Genomic DNA, 22,597 nt, shown 5'->3' on the forward strand with positions numbered 1-22,597 from the left:
CAAACAGTCCAGTTTCTCCCTGTATGAGTCTGGGTCCCCAGAGACTCATCCCGGAACTGGAGTTCAGAGCAGTCGGGGGCTTGTGACTCCGTCCCGATTAAAAAAGACAGCCACATCCTCAGGCACCAGCCCTTGCCACCTGTGCCTCTGTACCTCTGCACTTCCACACTGCACCTCCTCTGAGTCTCAGTGTGCTTTTCTCTTTCCTCCTATTTGTAGAATTTCCAGTCAGCCAGCCTTCCTGTGGTTCTGGATGATGTCCTTTTTGTCTTTTAGTTGTATTTTTGAAGTGGTTGTGGGAGGCAGCAATTTCCCGCGTTTACCTATGCCACCATCTTGGTTTCTCGGAATTGTCAATTCTTGATTATTGCCCGTTAGAGATTTTAGGAAAAAATAACTGGAGTCCTACAAGAATCTTTAATTGTACTGTTACCATGTGTAAGGAATGCATTGGCCAGCTCTCATAAAATTGAATTAGGGATTCTCAGATGATTAATTTTGTGGGAGGTTGTATTTGTCTTTTAAACTTCTAGAAGTTGTGAGCCTGTTAAATGGGTATGATTCAATTGTAAAATTGTAAAGCAACTACTAGTACAGACTTTTTCCTTAGTTGTTTTTTTTTTTTTGTTGGCTGGTGACGTGTGTAAGAAATACCAACATTATGTAGTATTTTATTATGTGATGTGAAAACACTACTTTTAAAATACAGAGCTTTTTGTTTTCTATTTCAGGTCTTTTATGTTCTGGGTATAAAAGTAGTTTGTTCCTATCACTTTATATTCCGGGGGTGGGGTTGCTATTAAGTATTTAAGTATAGAAATTTTAGGTGGGAAGGAAAATTTTTCTACGTTATGTTTATGGAACATAATATGTCCATCTCTCTTCTTAGATTTAGTCCATACTATCGAACTAAGGAGAAACTTCCCCTAAGCTCAGTATCATACAGTAATATGATTGAACCGGATCAGTGTTTCTGCCGTTTTGATTTAACAGGAACCTGTAATGATGATGATTGTCAGTGGTGAGTAGTTTTAATATGTGAACATTTTATAATCTAAAAGACAGTTTTGGTTGTTTGGACTTTGATATGTACATGATTATCTTTTCTGTGTTGTCATTTTATTTTAGGCAGCATACACAAGACTATACGCTTAGCCGAAAACAGCTATTCCAGGACATTCTATCATACAATCTGTCTTTGATTGGTTGTTCAGAGACAAGCACTGATGAAGAAATTGCTGCTGCAGCAGGTTATTAAAGACCTCTTCTTGTTCCCCAAATGAAAATTTGAATTTAGGCAATTTAAAAATGTAGTATTCAGTTTTTTTTGACATCTTTTAATTGCTGTCATAATTCATTATATTGACCTATGACACTTTATCTAGATCTTCTCTGTCCAATACAGTAATCACTAGCTATACGTTGCTATTCAAACCTAAATTAAAGTGTACTCTATCAAGTCACACTAGCCACATTTCAGTGCCCTATAGCCACTATTGAGTTCAGTAGCTAAGTGGTGCTCAGTGCTTTACCAATAGGACAGTGCAAGATATAAGACCTTTCTATCATTGAAAGTCATTTGGATAGAACGCATCTAAACAGTTTAGTTTATTTGGAAGAATATATAAACATTTGTATAGAAATTTTGGTAATGATTTTAAAATAGAGCTCTTTTTATTTTTCAAAAATAAAGGAGAGTTGGAAGTTAAGAAAGATGTCTGTAGTTTCAGATTCTACAATGAGATAAAAAGGACTTTGTACACTTTGATATTGTAGAAAGCATAGGTTATTGTCAGACATTAAGAGTAAATGTTAAGTTTTTCCCTAGATTCAGTGCCAGATATTAAGTTTATTAAATTAACTGTTATCACAACCAAAGTAATTGTAAAGTCACAGAATCTAATCATTCCCTATTTGGGACTTTAAGTTTCACTTGTTTGTGGTAAGATTTGCATAGTAGTTAATATGTGGTCCTTGCCCTCTAGAAGCTGTAGGTGTTTTGACTACTACCATATACTTCTCTTTAATTCTTAAACTGTTCTTCACTTTATACTCTTTAATTAGCCTCTTCTCTGAAATCCATGTTTTTTATACTTTTTATGACAATAGCATTGGTCTAATTTCAGAAAAATATGTTGAGAAACTTTTTGGAGTAAACAAAGATCGAATGTCAATGGACCAGATGGCGGTTCTTCTTGTTAGCAATATCAATGAAAGTAAAGGCCATAGTGAGTATATATGTCTCTCCCTCTCACAAAAGGATATTGTAGTGTCTTTATGACAGCAAATTTTCTGGCATTATGTTCTCAATATAAAAAAATTATATAGGGTGTCCCAAAAAACGTATACACACACTTTGAATAATTATAAAGGCAGTATTTATTAAAATATATTTCATTTTCAAAATTGAGCTATCAGCTGTTGAAGTGCGTATACATTTTTTTGGGACACACTGTATATATGTCATTTCTAACACAACAGAATAAATTTAGCTCTTCTTTAGTGTTATTTGGGTAGCCTTCAAAACCATAAAAACTAGGTGTGTCAACTAAGTCGTTTCCTGTCTACTTTAGCACCTCCATTTACAACCTACAAAGATAAAAGAAAGTGGAAGCCAAAGTTTTGGAGAAAACCTATTTCAGAGAATAGTTTCAGTAGTGATGATGAACAGTCTACAGGACCAATTAAGTATGGTAAGAAGTAATTTAAGATCCTGAATCATTCCGTTGTGGTGTTCCACTTTACTAATCTTTTGGTGTATTTACGATTGTAGATGTTTTTATTTTTTTATTTCTATTTTTAAAAACCAGTTATGCCATTTAGCATTTAAGGCAATTAGTAGTTCTTCATTGTGTAGAACTGCCCCTTGCATTGCAGGGCATTTTGTATGGTCCAGTAAATCCAGGGCTGACTCTTTAGTAATCGTGACAACTTCAAATCACTGCCTGGCTTGTGTCTTTTTGAGGGCAGATGTTTTATTTTATTTAATCTTTGATTTGAGCCTGTATTTTCTGACATGCAGTAAGTAGGCTCACAAAATGAATGAATAAATGAATGAGCAGAGTGCTATACGAATGAGTGCCTATTGTCAAGCACATCTTGCATTATAATCTCAAGTTTACATAATTTAATTGTTTGCTATTTGTGGATTAGCAGATACCTGATAGGTGTATGCTCTCTTGTGCTTATTTACATTAACACTTTTTCTCTTAATTTAGATATAGTGGAATAAAAAATCTTCATAAATTATAACTTTCTCTTATAATTTAATGAATGTGAATTATCAAGTGATGGCACTTACCTTAAAGTAGGGAGACCATACTTCTGTTTGGCCCAGTAGAGTCCTAGTTTAAAGATGAGACCAGTTGTTTTTTCTTGTGTCTGTGGGTAAGAGAAAGTATGAAACTAAGGATATCTTTTTATAGCCTTTCAGCCAGAGAACCGAATAAAAGTTCCAGCTTTGGATACAGTTGTGACTCCAGATGATGTCAGATACTTTACAAATGAGACTGATGACATTGCTAATTTAGAAGCAAGTGTGCTTGAAAATCCTTCTCATGTACAGCTTTGGCTCAAGCTTGCATACAAGTACTTGAGTCAAAATGAAGGGTAGGTCTACTACTAGTCTTTGTGTAAACTGTTGCACATTTATATTTTTGTGTTTGAGGTTCACTCCTTCTGTGGTAATCATATTTCCTTCCTAGTATCAATGGAGCCTTTGTTTTTTTTGACAGAGCTAAAGCACTTTATTGTTTAAAAGCTATTAGAAAATGTTTTAAGATTAGATCTTGAGTTGTGTGCATGTCTCAGTGTATAGGTAATAAATTAGCTGTAGTTTTTAACTCTAGGGAGCTCTTATTTCAAAGTAAGATTAGTTAAAACAGTAAGTTCTTAGTGGTATAAGGATTATTTATTGGGTTTTTAAAAAAGTAGTGGGACAGGTTAAATTTTTTTGTTAATCTTCATTTGGAGATTTAAAGCTTGTTTAAGATCCTCTAAATTCTGGTGACTTGCCTGTTTTCTGCATGTAGTGTTATATTACATGTATGCAAATAAGGTAAATAATAATTAATCTCACAGTTGGCCGCTTCTTTTGTATAAATGTATATTCTAACCTACTTTTTGATAGGTTTATCAGAAATAATCTTACTACCAGGAATCTTTTATTGTCTGAATTTTAAAATGATAATAATTCCTTTTTTTTTTAACAGGCTACTTTGATTGTCTATCTTAGAACTCAGTATAAAAGCTTTTTAATAAGGCAGCACTGCAGAATGCTAATACACCTACATACCTGAATATTGTGCTTATTTAACGTGCCCTGTGTGTCATTTCCATGTTAATGGGATAAGTTGCAGTGTTTTCTTTTCTGACTCATTTACTGAGTGAAGGCCAAAGAACTGTACATTATTGTATGAATAGGATCATGAGAGATAATTATCTTCTCCAAGATATAGCAAGACCTTGACCGTTGAAAAGAACTATTATATTGAAAGCTTTGATATTTTGTACTGGCAGTAGCTGGCCTTGAGGGAGAATTGTTTAACTTTTCCCATTCCCAGATCAGTGTAAATCATAAAAAGGTATTGCTGAGTATGGACATAAAGCACATTTGAAGTTGATAATTTAGTGGTTTTATAACAGTGGTTTTATCTGGTAAATGCTAACTGAGCATCCACTTAGAAAGGAATTGTTGGGTCTATGGGAAATAGGAACAGATGTGACAGAAAATCCTGATCTACCACTCTTTGTCATATGTGACTAGTTTCTTGGTAGGTTCTAGTAGAAAATGGAATTTAAAAATTGACTCAGTAGAGTAGCTCAATTTAAAACTTTTCAAAACATAAAAAAAAAATCCTCTTGCTTTTCTTTTAAACATGTAGGCTATGTTCAGAGTCTCTGGATTCTGCTTTAAATGTTCTGGCGCGGGCTTTGGAAAACAACAAAGACAATCCAGAAATTTGGTGCCATTATCTCAAATTGTTTTCTAAAAGAGGAACCAAGGAGGAGGTGCAGGAAATGTGTGAAACAGCTGTTGAATATGCTCCTGATTATCAAAGTTTTTGGACTGTGAGTAGAAAAGATAACATAGTCCTGTGTGTGCACATGTGGGTGTGTGTGTATATGTTTATAACTCTGGGTCATCTTAAATATTGATATATAGCTTAATGGATCATATTCTTTATTTGCATATAGATATGAGACCTTTACTTTTGGTGTCCAGTAACCTCAAAACCACTTCTGTGTCTAGATTAATTCAGATTAAACAAGAAGAAAATACTTAGTGAAGAGGTGATTTTTGTTGTTGTATAACTAACTTTGTTGGTATAGAAAAAACATGAACATTTTAAATCATTTTAATACTTACCTATTCTTAAGCAGTTTTTTTTAAAAAAAATTAATATTAATCCTTACCCCAGGATATGTTTTTATATTTAGAGAGAGAGGAAGGTAATGGAAGGGGAGAGAGACAGAGACAGAAACATTGATTGGTTGCCTCCCACATGCTCCCGGACCAGGGAATTGAATCTGCAATCTAGGTATGTGCGATGACTGGGCATTAAACCTGCAACGTTTTGGTGTACGGACAATGCTCCAGCCAACTTAGTCACCCTGCCAGGGCTCTTAAGCAGTTTTAGTTTGTGCGAAGTTAAGTGAATTTTGTGCAAAGCGTCTGAAAAAGAAATTTCTTTTGAATTTCTTATTCATGTAAAACATTTCCATGAATACCAAGAAATAATATATTATCTGTCATTTTTTAAAATATGGTTTTTATTGATTTTACAGAGAAAGGGAGAGTGAGAGAGAGAGAGAGAGAGAGAGAGAGAGAGACAGAGACAGACATCAATGATGAGAGAGAATCATTGACTGGCTACCTCCTGCACGCCCCACACTGGGGATTGAGCCCGGGCATGTGCCCTGACCGAGAATCAAACTGTGATTTTCTGGTTCATAGTTCGATGCTCAACCACTGAGCCACTCTGGCCTGGCTGTCCTCATTTTTATAAAAATAAATATTAATCTGTAATTCATACTAATATTGAACCTGGCCAACATACAAAGATTTGGTGGAAAAATAGGTCTTCCTCATTTTCTGAGAGAATGGTCTGTTTCCTACTCAGGTTTAAACTTAAAATTTTAATGAATCCACCTGTAAAAGAAATATTTATTAATATCTGAACTCTTACCAGCTAAACTCAGGAGCTGTTAGATTCAGATACACATTCTGATAAATCAATTACTGTCAGATCTATCATTTTCTTGCCAATTGAAATTTGGGACAAATAAGAATTGTATAACATGGTATCCCTTAATGAATTAACTTGCCACTCTAACTAGCCTAACACAAGTACTGAATAGATGTGAACAGTGAAATATGCTTGATTTTTGACCTGGAGCCATGTAGTACCAAATTAATGCTGTTGATCACCACCAGATTTTTAGGATGTAATATTTGTCCTTAAAGTTGTTTGGTTTTAAAGGGCCTTTTCATTTCTTGATTAAGTCTTTTTCCTTTTTTTTAAAGTATGTTTTTGTTGATTTCAGAGAGAGGAAGAAAAGGAGAGAGAGAAATATCAATGATGAGACATGAGAGAGAATCTTCAATTGGCTGCCTCCTGCATACTCCACCTGACAGGGAATCGAACATTGACATACTGGGGATCCATCCCATACCCCAGGCATGTGCCCAGACCAAGAATTGAACCTTCTGTTTCATAGGTTGACACTCAACTACTGAGCCACATTGGCCAGGCTGATTAAGTCTTTTTAATTATTTTGCCATCTAGTTCTAATATGAATGCTATTTTTAGAATTTTTATATAGTCACACACCTAAGCAATGCAAATCGTATGTGATCATAAATGTGAATTTTTGGAGATATATCATAGTCTTGCTGTCATTTACCTATTGGAAAGGAAGATGGAATTTTTTCAGTGATAATTCTGAGAGTACATCAGTATTGTTCTAGTGTTCATCTGATTTTACTTTCCAACTTGTGGTAGAAGGGGAAACCTAGGTTATAGTACTGGAAGATGAGTTTATGTATACTTATAATTTTCCTTTTTGTAGAAATTGAAGATTTAATATGAGACAGTTTCATAATGAGATGTGAAAAATATGCATTTTACATCTTATCTTATGAAGCATGATTAATTTTATGAAATCTCTTTGGGTAGTTTCTGCACCTAGAAAGCACCTTTGAAGAAAAGGATTATGTATGTGAGAGAATGGTGGAATTTCTGATGGGAGCAGCCAAACGGGAAGCATCAGATATTCTGTCCTTTCAGCTTTTGGAGGCTCTTTTGTTTAGAGTTCAGCTGCACATATTTACTGGAAGATCCCAAAGTGCACTTGCACTTTTACAGGTAAATAGTTTGTAGCATTTAATTATACTTTGTAGAGAACTGGCTTTAGATTTGAATTCTTGTTTTACCACTTACTAGTAAGTTGTGTGAAGTTGAGTAAGTTTATGATTGTTTCCTCATTTACTTAGTGGGGATAATACCTTCTTTAGAGTGTTTATGAGGTTTAAAGGAAACTAATGTATGTCCAGTACCCACCAGAATAAGTTTCAGTATTCAAACAATAAGGTAAAAAAATTAGTTCATTGTGAAAATCTGCTATATGAATGCAGAGTTTTGTTTGTTTTTACTAATTTCTCTTTATCTTACTAGATTTTGAATAACGAGACACTGAAAATGTTCAGATAAATTTAATCTTTTTCATTAAGTATGTTATGAACCTTTGTATAATAAAATTTGTTAATTTGATACTGATATTTCTAAAAAGTTTTTGATTAAAAACAAATTGGTGGCTTTCAAAAGTTTTTTTTTTTTAAATACATTTTATTGATTTTTTACAGAGAGGAAGGGAGAGGGATAGAGAGCCAGCAACATTGATGAGAGAGAAACATCGATCAGCTGCCTCCTGCACGCCCCCTACTGGGGATGTGCCCGCAACCAAGGTACATGCCCTTGACCGGAACCGAACCTGGGACTTTTCAGTCCGCAGGCCGACGCTCTAGCCACTGAGCCAAACCGGTTCTGGCCAAAAGTTTTAATGTAGGTATTTAAGAACCACTCCAAAGAAATACAACTGTTTTATTCATTGTTGGCTTTACATTTGAATCTCAGGAATAGGAGTCATTATTTTAAAAAAACCTGAGTTTATTTTTTCATTAACCTAGAATGCATTGAAATCGGTTAATGATGGAATAGTATCTGAGTACCTTAAAACAAGTGATCGATGTTTGGCGTGGCTGGCCTACATACATCTTATTGAATTCAACAGTCTCCCTTCAAAATTTTATGATCCATCTAATGCCAATCCTTCAAGAATTGTTAACACAGAACCATTTATAATGCCTTGGCAAACAGTTCAAGATGTAAAGACTAATCCTGATATGTTGTTAGCAGTGTTTGAAGGTAAGTATAAATGTTTATAAATTATTTAAAATATCAACTTACCCCTTTTATGGTTCTTCATAATTAAGTGAAACAGATTTTATAAATTGCAAGTTGTAGTTCTATGCTATAGTTCAAGATTAAGGATTGAATCAGAATCTTGGCATTGGCATCTATGAAGGCTAGGAACTGTACATAATTAATACTACATAATTAGTTTTTCTGATTATAGCAAAGGATATTAGCTAGATTAATAGATTTGATAGGTTTAATGAGTTGATTGGATTTTTAGAAGCAGTTTATCAAGGTGAAAGTTAAAGATTGTATCTTGTTTTTCAAGTAATTAATATTTGATCCATTGATCAATAAATTTGATTGTTACTATATACTAAATAATTTATCTGCTGTGGGACACATAAGGTATAAAGCCTATTCCTTCCTATTAAGAGAAATGTAACCTAGTCCAGTGGTCGACAAACTCATTAGTCAACAGAGCCAAATATCAACAGTACAATGATTCAAATTTCTTTTGAGAGCCAAGTTTTTTAAACAAACTATATACGTAGGTACATTGTCATTAACTTAATTAGGGTACTCCTAAGGCTTAGGAAGAGCCACACTCAAGGGGCCAAAGAGCTGCATGTGGCTCGCGAGCCGCAGTTTGCTGACCACGGACCTAGTCAGAAGATAAAATCTATACATTTTGACATAATTATTAACAGATGAGGCCAGATAACTGTGAATTAGTATATAGTCTAAAATCTCTGCTTATAGAAGAGATTAGAATCTGTGGTTGACACAATTATATGGTACAAGCCATAAATCCAAAGGAAAGACATTATTGTAGGTTGGCATGATCAAGGAAGTCTTCATAGAAGAATTAGGACTTAGAGTTGGATTCTGAAGCTCAACTATGATGTGACTTAATGGGCCTCTTCAAAGATAGGATCCTTGTCTTACATCTACATTTTCCAAGTGCCTAAAATGTTTGACTTTGTGCTAAGTATAAATGTTTATGAATAAACCAGGTAAGAAGGGAAGGGAAAAAAGGACATTCCTGTTAGGGGAGCTAAGTAAACAAAAAGCAACAAGTGGGTGAGAATTGGTACATTGGATTTGAAGGGAGATTAGAAGAAGGAAGGGTCCTTATTAAAGTGAGAGTTCTGTGCTAAAGAATAGTAGGAATTAACTTTCATAAGTGGAATGATACCTACCAAATTTTCAACTTTGAATAAGTGTATTAGACTTGATGACAGTAGAGGTTCTTGAAGAAAGAAAAAAAAAATGTGCTGAAGAGAATACCACAGGTAGGAAAACCAACCAGAAACTCATTCCCATAACTGAGGCACAAAAAAAGTAAACTGGGAGAGAGAGTATTTATTAGAGATATTTGAAGTTAGCATATAGAGATGCAGGGGACAGATTAAATATCAGGGAAGGAGAGACGTCATAGTCAAAGATGAATTCAGAGTCTTGAGACCAGCAAAGGAAAGTGCATTAGTAGAAAACTGATAAACTGGGGAGACTGATTTTGGTAGTAGGAATAGTATTTGTGAGTGGTAATTGGTCATCCAATTGGAAATGCCTGTTGGCAGAAGGAAATAGGAAGATAAGGAAGTGGACCTAAAGTGGACAATTATGGGTAGAGAAATGGATTTGGAAGTTAATTAACGTAGAAGTCACTAAATTACAAAGTGCTTTGCAGTTTTTAATGTACTCTTTCAGTAAATTATTTAGTAGTTGAAGCTATGAGATATTTCCTCTAAGGACATAGACATTTAAAACTATAGTAGTTAGAGATAAAAGGGAGTATATGAGACCAAGAGAACTTATAAACAATCATTTAGAAGCAGAGGCAAAAAGAAAAGAAAAAGAAGGGGAAGTACATTATCAAATGCTAATCAAATAAAATGAATGTAGAGATAGGCTTTCAGGTTTGTTTAGTTATGATCCTGTAACTGAACTTTAAATGAATAGTTTCAGAGTGGCATTCACTTTTAAACTCTGCAGATCTGGGGGTCATACTACCATTGGGCAAGGAGGAAATAGTGACAGTTGTACAAAGTAAAACATGATATTATTCTCTAAGAAGTGGCCCAGTCAAGTAAAATATTCTTTTTTTTTTTTAAAGTGAAGTATTCTTTACAAGGGGGAAGTATATTTTGAAGGAGTAAGGAAAAGATCTAGTTTAGGGGGAGACACTTAAATGGCTGTATGACAGCAGTCAAGGTCTCTTGAAGTGGGTCAGAGAAAGAAGAAAAGGTAATTTGATTTTTTTTTAGGTAAGTTTTAAGGAATTTAGGAAAATGAAGGGGACCTTTGTTTAAATGAAAATATTAATAGAAGCAAGATCTCATATTGGATGGTTTTATTTTTACCAGGAAAGTGAGGGTAAGAGATTGAATTTTATGAGTTTAGAAATAGCTGAAATATCTCCTTTGGATAAATGCCAGAGGTTCAGAATAAGATGATGGTCAAGCAAAGGGCTAGACCATCTTCTCCTATTGGTCTTTTAGAGTTGAAAGAACAGTGGAATAATTAATTCTATGTTTGATTCATGCTATTGTGATATTTTTGGATAGATGCAGTAAAAGCTTGCACAGATGAGAGCCTTCCTGTTGAGGAAAGAATAGAGGTCTGTGTTCCACTTTACACAAACATGATTGCTCTGCACCAGCTTCTAGAGAGGTAAAACTTAATTGGCAAGCAGTTAATCTTGTGTTAAAAGTTGATTTTTAAAATATGTATAGACATGTTTTTTTCTTGTTAAGGTATGAAGCTGCAGTAGAACTTTGTAAATGTTTATTGGAATCTTGTCCCATGAACTGCCAGTTGTTGGAAGCCCTTGTTGCTTTATATTTGCAAACAAGTCAGCACGACAAAGCCAGGGCAGTGTGGCTTACTGCATTTGAAAACAGTCCTCAGAATGCAGAGGTTTTTTATCATACGTGCAAATTCTTCATCATGCAGGTAAAAATGAAATGACTTAGAATGTTTAAATGTGATGTGTTTATGTTTCACAATTTCTTAAATCATTTCAGTCATCACCCTCTTCAGTATGCTTTTACTGGTCCTTCTGCCCCTTGCAAATTATTTTAGATATTCCTTCTCTCTCTGCTGTAAAATACCCTGTGCATAGTTCTACCATTACGCTTATTAAATTGCTTTGTAATTTTGTTTAGAGCTGCTTTGTATTCTGTGTTAAGAACTCCTTGAGGGCAAAGACCATGTCTTACTCAGATTTGGAGCCCCACTACCTACCTAGCACGATGCCAAACATATATTAGAAGCTTAATAGTTAATTGGTGGCTGCAACTTGAGACTGTGTGGTGTATTGGGTGTCAAGCTGTTTAATTTAATTTGGAAATCAGAATATAGAAATTATCTCTATCCCACCTACTCAAGAAACCTACTCAAATAGTGAATTTTAGGGGTTTTCCTCCCTTGAAAGATTTTAATTAAACATTGTAAGTCTAACGTGTATTCCTCCTTCCTCTTTTAAAAATAGAATCGAGGGGATAATCTTCTTCCATTTTTGCGGAAATTTATTGCATCCTTCTTTAAACCTGGGTTTGAGAAGTATAATAACTTGGATCTGTTTCGGTAAGTTTGTAGAACTCTTAATTTGCAGAGGAATGAGAGTATAGTTCAGTGGAAAGACTACAGATTTGTGTGTGTGTGTGGATTGACTACATTTTAAAATAATTTTTAAAAATATTTGAACACTTTCTTAGACCATTAGGAAGGCAATAGAATTTAATAGAAACAGAAAGCTGTAAAATGTGTTATAATCTTTAAAGACACTAATGAAGGTTTATATTAACACCATGGTAACTCATTCTGCTTTTAATTTATTGTTATTGTTAATTTTAGCATACAATACCATAGCAGTGAATTATCCTGAGACAATAAGTGATTTTTTTTTATTTTAATTTTTTTTTTAAATATATTTTATTGATTTTTTACAGAGAGGAAGGGAGAGAGATAGAGAGTTAGAAACATTGATCAGCTGCCTCCTGCACATCTCCTACAGGGGATGTGCCCGCAACCCAGGTACATGCCCTTGACCGGAATTGAACCTGGAACCCTTCAGTCCACAGGCTGACGCTCTATCCACTGAGCCAAACCGGTTTCGGCAATAAGTGATTTTTAAAAAATGAGTTTTAATTTATTGGTAATCTAAATAAAGTAGATATAAATAATTTGCCTCATACCATTTTTTTTTCTTTATTCTAAAGAGAACTCTTGCTTCTGAAATGTCGAGTAAGAAGCTTTATAGGATTCTTTTCTCAACCATCACTTTCTTAGTAACTTATGTAGAGCTCTGTATGTACTGCTTTGGTTTCACTGTGATTTCTTTTTCTAACAACAAGGTCATAGCAGATCATGAAGAATTTTTTTTTTTTAAGTTCTCTTCCCTTCTTCATCCTCACCTCTCTGTAGTGATCAGGACACTATTTTTATTGATTTTGGAGAGGGAGAGAGAGATAGAAACATCAGTGATGAGAGAGAATCATCAATTGGCTGCCTCCTTCATGCCCCACACTGGGGATCAAGCCCAAAACCTCTGCCCCAACAGAATTGAACCATGAGCTCCTGGTTCATAGGTCAATGCTCAATCACTGAGCCACACTGGCTAGGCTATATAAAAGCATTTTTAAAAACAACTCATATTTTGTTAAGTAGCTGGTGCGTCCACTGTAGAATATTTTGTGAGCATGGCAGTTTTATTGGAGATTTGGCAAAAAAGTTTTGAACCACTATTCTTTCCTAGACTTGAGTCTTTACATCTGTCCTCTTATGGTAGTCAGTTTATTGACAGTGATTTCAGTGCTCTTTTAAAATTCTTTCTGCTGTGTTACATCTAAATTAATAGCTTAGAATAAATTACAAGAGAATAATTAAAATGCAAATTAATAGAGGAGAATTAAACTATTCTATAAGGAATTTAGATATTATTCAGCTATTCCATGACTTTCTTCCTGTTTAAATTAGATTGCTAAAACATCTCAAACTCTAGCACAGGATAGATCCAAAGCTGAACCAAGCTTTTTACGCACTTGCTGATTTTGGTCTCCCATTGGGCATGGATATAATTGGTTTAGCTTAAAAGATGTTACCAGTTCTAGCTGTAGTAACTAATTAAGGATCTTCAGATTATCTTGATATTAACTAATAAAGCAGGATAAATAACAGTGTCAAAAAACATTTGAAAATACATTGCCTCTAAACAATCTTCTGGTTCTTTACTAAGTCATATTTATTAAATTTTTTGTGGGAATAGTCATAATTTATAATTCATCCAGAATTACAAGAAAAAGATACCTGGTGGTGAGTTTTTTTTAGGTAAATCTGAAAACCTTATTTACACAGAGTGTGCATTTCTGTTAATTTGGGAAATCTTTTTTTGTTTGTTAATCCTCACCCAAGGATATTTTTTCCCATTGATTTTTTTTTTTTTTAGAGAGAGTGGAAAGGAGGGGAAGAGAGAGAGAGAGAGAGAGAGAGAGAGAGAGGAAGAACGAACCATTGATGTGAGACACACCGATTGATTGGTTGCCTCCCACATGCACCCCAAACAGGGCTGGGGATTGAGCCTGCAACCAGGGTATGTGCCCTTGACTGGAATCAAACCCGGGTCCTTCAGTCCACTGGCCGACACTGTCCACTGAGCACACTGGCTAGGGCTAGAAATCTTTTTTAAGTCAAATATTAGGAAGAATGGCAGTAAGTGTAAGATAGTTTTGGGCATTGTCATATTTACTGATATTGATATAAATTTTTAAATGTATGTATATATTGACAAAGTTTATTAACCCCTTCCCGGGCAGAAACGTGTATACACGTTTTCACAAAATGTTCTTTTTTCAGTCGTCGACGAGTATACTCGTCTAAAACTTTACCTTCAAAAACCAGCTACATACGTACCATTCTAAATAATTTCATCTAGAAACTTTCTGAGGAAATACTATTCTTAACCACAAAAATGGGAAGAAAAAATAATTACAAACTGTTTTCATAACCAGCATCAAAAATACTATATAGAACCAAAATAAAAAAATTAGTCTGAAAAAGAAACGTTTTTAACAAAAAAATTGTTGGGGAAGGGGTTAATAGAAGTAAGTGCTGTTAATAGGTAAAAAAAAGTCTCAGGAGTAGAAATTATAAAATAAAAAACTTAGAACTCTAATATTTACTTAGAGTTTGACTTTATTTCCTTTTCTATGTAACATACTATATACTAAAAGAGAAACATGTAAATTGGCTGTCCCTCTGCTACACTCACCAGCCAATCAGGAGTGAGTATGCAAATTAACCTGCCAAAGATGGCAGGTTAATTTGCATACACAGGCACCAGGTGGAGAGCAGAGCAGGAGAGCCCGCAGCTTGGGGGGATGTGGCTCCCTCGGTTGCTCCCAGAAACCGAGGGAGCCATGCCCCGCAAGCCGCTCGGCAGAGAGCAGAGAGGGAGAGCTGGCGGCTTGGAGGACTTGGCAGAGTGGGAGGATGTGGGACAGAGAAGAGCAGGAAGGGAAGCAGAGAGGGAGCTGGCGGCTTGGAGGACTTGGCAGAGTGGGAGGATGTGGGACAGAGAAGAGCAGGAAGGGAAAACCAAGAGCGCAGGGAGCACCAGGAATTCTGGGAATAGTAGTTCTGGTGGCAGCCCCAGGACCAAAAGCGGAAGCGCAGAGCGCGGGGAGCACCAGGAATGCTGGGAATTGTAGTTCTGGTGACAGATGTATCTCCTAGACCAGTGATGGCGAACCTATGACACGCGTGCCAGAGTTAAGTTAGGGTTTTTCAAAATGCTGACACGCAGAGCTCAAAAGGTTCGCCATCATTGTCCTGGACGCTAGAGCAGTGGTTCTCAACCTTCTGGCTCTTTAAATACAGTTCCTCATGTTGTGACCCAACCATAAAATTATTTTCGTTGCTACTTCATAACTGTAATGTTGCTACTGTTGTGAATTGTAATGTAAATATCTGATATGCAGTATGATCTTAGGCGACCCCTGTGAAAGGGTCGTTTGACCGCCACAGGGGTCGCGACCCACAGGTTGAGAACCACTGCACTAGAGCGAAGTGAGCCTGGAGCAAGTTACTGTTGTGGTGGGGGATGGAGGGAAAGCAAAGGTGAGAGACATAAGTAAAATCAGAGTGTCTAGGAAAAAGTAAAGGGAAGATATCGTAAAACTTCCAGGAAATCTCCACCAATGAAGCAAAGAAAAAATAAATGCCTCTATTATTCTGTGAGCAACAAACCAAACTAAGTTGGGGTCTCAGAAAATTCGCTCATATGATTGCAAAGACAGACAGAAACTCCCAGATAGGAGAGGGCTCCCCTGAGGGCTCCCAGATTGGAGAGGGTGCAAGTTGGGCTGAGGGACCCACCCCCAGTGCATGAATCTTCATGCATCAGGCCCCTAGTTCAGTATAAAGGCAGAAAGAGCTAGATGTTGTAATTGTCATATGTTTCAAATCAATTTGAAGATTAGTAGATAACTATAACAGTTAACCTGGAGATTTCATTCACTTTATCTAGGAATAGAATTTTACATAGATTAGATTTGAATTTATGTCTACGTCTTACCTCAGTTTTCAGTTGAGAAAACTAATATCCTTAGAAGATAAGTGATTAACTCTGTGGCAGTGGTTCTCAACCTTGGCTGCACATTAGAATCACCTGGGAATCTTTTTTTGGGGGCGGGGGGCGGGGGGGGAATCTTTTTAAAATCCTGATTTCTGGGCCTCATTTCTCCAGAAATTCTGTTTCTTTGTTATGAGGTGGGGCCACAACATTAGTAACAAGGAAACTGAATTTTCAGAGGAGGCCCAGAAATTAGGATTTTAAAAGATTCCCAGGTGATTCTAATGTGCAGCCAAGGTTGAGAACCACTGCTCTATGGTAATCTATTTCGTTACGGCCAAGTTGGGGTGATGACCTAACTTCTAGATGTCCTATTTCTTCCCTTTCTACCATCTGCCTCTATCCCCAAAGCCCCCATACAGCCTCTTTAATCCATTAAAACTTAGCCCCTTGAAATAATTTTAAAATCCAAGGTAAACAGTTACACTAGTGTGTTATTGTTGAGGTCAATGTATTATCTTTAAAAACATGATTCCTGAAGATGTTGGTAAATATTAAACACACAAATTCAAATATATTGGGGAGAAACTTGAATTAGTTAAAGTCAAATAGATTCCTTTACTAGTTGACTTTTTAGAGTCTTTAATATCCTAATATGTATGTTGGCATTTCAGGAGGGGGCTATAGTTTTCAGTATTTACCAATAGACTTCTTTTGGGCATGTGTCTTATGAGCCAATATGTTATAGAATACACTTTGATATCATGTCTAACATTAAATCTGTAATAGTATGTGTGTATTTGTATGGGAGAGATTGTTTTCATTTTTTTAATCCTCATCCAAAGATATGTTTATTGATTTGAGAGAGAGAGAGAAATAAAGAGAAAGAAATATGGATGTGACAGAAACATCAATCAGTTGCCTCCCCGTATGTGCCCCGGCAAAGTCCTGACCGGGGATGGAATCTGAAACCTAGGTATGTGCCCTGCAACTTACTTGGTGTATAGGATGATACAACTTTTTTTTTTTTAACAAGTTTTCTTGTAAAACTTTTTTTTTTTTTTATGAAAAAGAACTTTTCTTAGAAGAAAGCACAGATTACCCTAGTTAGAGCATCAAACTGATGCTCATGCCCAGGTTGCTGATCTATCCCTGGTAGAGGGTGTGCAGGAGGCAGCTGCCAAGATTTGTGGATTCAATCCCTTGTCAGGGCACGTACAAGAGTCAACCAGTGAATGCATAAATGAGTGGAACAACAAATTGGTCTCTCTTTCCAAATCACTAAATAAAAATTTAAAAAGAGTAAAGCAGATTTTTGTGGGACAACTTTAGATATATGGTTGTCTCATTTGTTATTCTCTGGTTTTAATTAGGTTCAATTAGATGATTATTGTGGTTTAACTTTGGGGATAGAATAAAAAAATCATTTTAAGAATGAGTTATTCATGTAGGTATAAAGTAACTATATGATGCTAGAGATGTGACTAAAGCAATGTGGTATGCATGTAAAAATTAAAGTCATTACCTTATAAAAATATTTCAAGGAAATTTAAGTTGAAACTGAGGGGTTCTTTTTGTTTGTCTTTAAAGTAGTTTATGTGTGCATAGGCATAATTTCAAACAGTATTTTTCCCCCCAGGTATCTCTTAAATATCCCAGGACCACGTGACATTCCAGCCCATTTATGTAAAGGGAATTTTGATGATGAGATGTTTAACCACCAAGTTCCTTATTTGTGGCTGATTTACTGGTGAGACATTATCAGCTGTGGAGAGAAATGTTGCATACTAGGCTTGCATTTGTTATTTATTACTGAATTTATTACTAAAATCAACCTGATATTAAACTCATTGAAGCAAAATTGAAGGGATGCTATGATTTATACATTATTAAAGAAGAAAGACCAAAAGAAGGATCCCATTGTAATATTTGTAATGTTTAAAATATACTTTGTCATTCCTTTACCTAATAAAATTGAGCTGTAGACATACAGTGTTCTCCTTCATTTTTTAAAACAGCTTTTGTCATCCTCTTCAATCAAGCATTAAAGAGACAGTGGAGGCATATGAGGCAGCATTAGGGGTGGCCATGAGATCTGATATAGTGCAGAAGATTTGGATGGAGTAAGTTTAGTTCCTCTTAATAAGAATGGTATATGGAATAAGGGGATATGGTGGGTAAAGGGTGATTGGCTTTCTTCATGAGAGAATTACTGGTTTAATTATTCTAAATTATAATATTTTTCTTTTGGCAGTTATCTTGTCTTTGCCAATAATAGAGCTGCTGGATCCAGAAACAAAATCCAAGAATTCAGATTGTTTACTGATTTAGTGAATAGATGTTTGGTTACAGTCCCTGCCCGATATCCCATTCCTTTTAGCAGTGCTGATTACTGGTCCAACTATGAATTTCATAATAGGGTAAGAACTTAAAACTTCCTTTTTTTTGGATGCTTACATAAACAAGGGGCCTTAAAAAAATGACAGCAAAACTCCTGTTTTATATCAAAAGTGCTTTTCCTAGGATCACTTTAGCATTATTATTTCTCTTTTTAAAAAAATTAAATTTTGGGGGTGACATTGGTTAATAATATATAGGTTTCAAGTGTATAATTCTATAATACTGTTCTTCTTGATCATGTTAACTACTTATCTCTTCCAACCGTAGAAAGAGCTCTTTAAGGTTCGATTAAGATGCATATATCAATTATGGTATATTTAAGAAAATTTAACATTGAAGCAAAATTGAAGAGATGTTAGGGTTTAATATGTATTAAAGAAGAAAGGTCAAAAGAAGTAATTGTAATTATATTTGTAATGTTTTGCTCAAATAGTTGAAAATTTTACTGAATGAAAAATTCTGTAACTTCACAGTAAAAATGGGCTTAATAGTGTAGCTGTTCTTTTTGTTAATATTTTGTCAAGGAAATAGAGTTGTTCATAAAGCATAAAAAAGCTGAAATCAGATGCTGTTTAGAATTTTAAGAGTAGAATTTTGACTAATGATAAATTTATAAAGCTATCTTCTTATAAGCAATGAAAGGTTTTTTTGTTCTTAAATTTTCAGAGACCCCTTTCATTCTGTGCAATGCATATACATGTTTTCTTTTTGCGGGGTAGGGTGTATTGCTAACCGGGATAACCGATTATTATGCTTTGTACTTCTATGCCATTCTTTATCCCAGGATCTCAAATCACTTTATGGACATTAAATCATTTACACACGGGCATTCCATGAGCAAGATGTGGCAGGTATTATTAGCCCCATGACTTGCCCAGCTATACAGCAAGTAAAGGTAGACTCAGGAATGAAAACCCGGACTCCTGGCTTCTTGTCAGTGTTCTCAGTCCATGGCTGTCATCACTAGACCATATTTCCTAATTCATGTTTTGAAAATCACTAATAAAATTAATAGTAGGAACTCATAGCATCATACATTATTATAATTTATACATTCATGTCTTAAGACCATTTTGGTTTTCTCATTAAAACAAATAGGTAATTGGATTTCACATCTTGTTGTGTTTATTTTTCCTTTCCCCTCAACCTTTGCAGGTTATTTACTTTTATTTGAGCTGTGTTCCAAAGACCCAGCATTCCAAAACCTTGGAACAGTTTTGCACAATTATGCCAACTAATTCCGGGCTTGCACTGAGGTAGGAAAAAAAATTCTTTTGGTTCTCAGCCCAATAGTATAGGCTTTTTATATAAAATTATTATTGAGCTTTATAAGAACAGTCTGTTCTTCCACTACTTCTTCATTGATGTATATGACTTCAATTTTAGAGTTGTTAAGCAATAGATAGCTACTCATGTAAAAGTCAGTATAAATATCTGGTTACTTCAGGAAATAGTGCAGGTTACAAGGGCAAGGGTGTGTATAATTTAGTAAAGTTCATCTGTGTTTCCTAAGTACATACCATGTATTCTTAGCATAGGTATTATAAGCACTAAGTGTGGTTTTACATGGCAAAGGAACATTAAGAGATTTTTAAGGTGTTACAGAGATAGTAGCCAACTATATATCCGAGTTGGCAAAAGTAGGTTTACACTTGTGAGTACATGAAACGCAGAATTTATTCTTGTATTATAACTATAATCTGCATGTCTTTTTCCATACGAACAAATGTAAACATACTTTTGCTCACCCCTGATATATTTTGGTTACTATGACTTATTTCCAGGTAGGTCAGTTGATCTCAAATATTAGCATGCACCAGGAACCAAATTCAGATTCCTGAACTTGAGCTCTCAAATCACATTTGAGAAACATTTATCCAGGGATTTCATACATTCAATTAGAAGGAGATCTAATTGAGCATTTCTTTGTAGTTTCTCTTCTCTGATAGAGAAAACTCATTTTTACACTTAAGAATTTTACTTTTTAATTCAAAAAGGTACCCTACATACTAATGCTCTGGCTTCTACTTGTGCAGTCATTCTCACTGCATCAGTTGGGTCTTCTGTTTCTAAGTTTGTTTTAGAAACAGATGGCTGGATCATAAGGTACCTAAAATATTTATCAAATATTCCTTTGTGTTTCAAAGTATTTACATTCCTCTTTGCATGTATGTAGGAAAATGGGTATAAGAGATTGAAAAACAGCTCTGGCTGGTGTGGCTCAGGTGATTGGTCATTGTCCCATGCACCAAAAAGGTTGCTGGTTAGATTTCAGGCCAGGGCACATGCCCAGGTTGCTGATCTATCCCTGTGCAGGAGGCAGCTGCTCCATGTTTTACTCTCACATCATGATTCCTCTCCCTCTAAAAATCAATTTAAAAAAGAGAGATTGAAACACATTTAAACGCCTAAGGCTGTGACAAAAATAGCCATAGCATTAAAAAAAATTATTAGCATGCTAATCTACAGAAACCAATTACAGAAATTTGGAAGGCAGCTATGCTCACCACTATACCACCAACGCAACCTAAATTACAGAAATTTGTATACGATATGCAACATTGTCTTTGGTGAAACTCGTGAAACAGGAAAACGTGGTTGTTTTGGACTAGTTTCTGCTAGGATAGCATTTTGGAATATAGGTAGTTTAATTGTTAGTTTTCCTGATAATGCTCCACTTCTTTGTTTCGTTGCTTTTAATTTCCTTGTCTTTTTTTCAGAATAAAGAACTTAGTAATTAGTCACTATACTTACATTTTAGTTCAAGAAACACTCATAATTAAGTATATTCTGTTTAATAAAGAGAGAAAAATATCAGGAAATTGTTGTATCAAGTCATTATTTTAGAAAATTTGGGGGAGGGGGCACATGGAGTTATAATTTGGAGAGAATGCTTTAGTATTCTATAAAACTACATGGGCCTTTAGTTTGTTGAAGATGGCATAGATCTTGACTGGAACGCTTGCTAGTTTGCATGTTCCTGCCCCAGGGTAATTTTTGTAAGAGGCATTCTATACATACTTATTGAATAGCCTTGATGGAATTTAACTGACCAAAAATTGCACCTCATCAAACATTCTGTTCATAGAGCACATTTGGGGTTTCCTACACTTGCAATGCTTTGTTCATTTTCCTGAATATACTTTGCAGGCTACTTCATCATGAATGGGAAGAAAGCAATGTTCAGATTCTGAAACTTCAAGCCAAGATGTTTACATATAATATCCCAACATGCCTGGCCACCTGGAAAATGTAATGCAACAATCATATATATGTTTTTATAGCTATTGCTTTTATTTGTAAAGTTTGCTCCAGACAGGTAAATTTTAAATGACATCTATTGTTTTCATTTTTTTTTTCCTGGACAGATTTTTAAATTTACATTTGTTTTTGACTCTGCTGAGATCCTATACTGAACATATAAGCTCATAAGCAATTGCTTTAAACGCAAAATAGATAGAATTGTAATTTTTTTTGAAAGAGAACGTTTAGATAACAATACTGTTATCAAATACATAAATCTATTACACACATTTTAAGACCATCCTTTTTGAAATTCAGGGATTTCCCTGACTTAAAGATGATAGTGCCAGGTATATTTTTACTAGTAATTACGAATTTTTCTTGAACGTTATTTGTGTTCAAAACACTGGTCTGCTTTATTCTTGTAAAGTTGATAAAAATTGTTGAATTTTTCTTTTCACTATAGGTTACCCTCCTTGGAAGTTTAGCCTGTTACTTTCAGGAAGTTTTGTACTCAGATTCCCACAGTCAGTATTCTGCCAGTGGTAGTATCTCATTTTGTTCAAAGATATATAAATTTTTCTTTTCCCTTTTCTATATTCCTTTTTTTTTTCTTAGAGCCATTGCTGCTGAGATTGTTTTAAAGGGACAAAGAGAGGTAAGCCATAATTGACTATCAGATGGGTCATGTTTTTTAAGCTATTCTGCCCCTTTGATTGACTTTTAAAAGGAATAAGGCATAGAAGTTAACATTCCAAGAAATGTAAATGTTTGGAAACTCCCAAACCCAATGTAACAGTTTTATCTTGAATACTCATAGTAATTATCTACACTAATAAAAGAGAAAAATGGTAATTGGTGTACAACGCTACCCTTTTCATTGGCTAATCAGGGCTATATGCAAATTAACTGCCAACTCAGATGGCAGTTAACTGACAACAAAGATGGCGGTTAATTTGCA

General features: G+C 35.1%; 1 protein-coding gene across 3 annotated transcripts in view; it reads left to right on the top strand.

Annotated features, from left to right (window-relative positions):
* Positions 1-22,597, top strand: part of ZFC3H1 (zinc finger, C3H1-type containing) — a 65,407-nt gene that overhangs the window by 40,482 nt on the left and 2,328 nt on the right. The window contains exons 17-33 of one of the 3 annotated variants that reach the window (XM_006759738.2): positions 890-1,021; positions 1,129-1,250; positions 2,127-2,228; positions 2,574-2,693; positions 3,426-3,609; positions 4,884-5,070; positions 7,179-7,367; positions 8,189-8,426; positions 10,988-11,093; positions 11,177-11,375; positions 11,914-12,008; positions 17,618-17,743; positions 18,012-18,116; positions 18,248-18,413; positions 19,549-19,649; positions 21,544-21,645; positions 22,255-22,294. In XM_006759738.2, the coding sequence (XP_006759801.1) occupies positions 890-1,021; positions 1,129-1,250; positions 2,127-2,228; positions 2,574-2,693; positions 3,426-3,609; positions 4,884-5,070; positions 7,179-7,367; positions 8,189-8,426; positions 10,988-11,093; positions 11,177-11,375; positions 11,914-12,008; positions 17,618-17,743; positions 18,012-18,116; positions 18,248-18,413; positions 19,549-19,649; positions 21,544-21,645; positions 22,255-22,294 (2,314 nt within the window). The remainder of the gene's footprint in view (positions 1-889; positions 1,022-1,128; positions 1,251-2,126; positions 2,229-2,573; positions 2,694-3,425; positions 3,610-4,883; positions 5,071-7,178; positions 7,368-8,188; positions 8,427-10,987; positions 11,094-11,176; positions 11,376-11,913; positions 12,009-17,617; positions 17,744-18,011; positions 18,117-18,247; positions 18,414-19,548; positions 19,650-21,543; positions 21,646-22,254; positions 22,295-22,597) is intronic. The other 2 variants (XM_006759739.2, XM_015561342.1) reach the window with 2 other exon arrangements.

This window comes from Myotis davidii, unplaced genomic scaffold (assembly GCF_000327345.1).
Source record: "Myotis davidii unplaced genomic scaffold, ASM32734v1 scaffold54, whole genome shotgun sequence".
Classification (NCBI taxonomy): Eukaryota; Metazoa; Chordata; class Mammalia; order Chiroptera; family Vespertilionidae; genus Myotis; species Myotis davidii.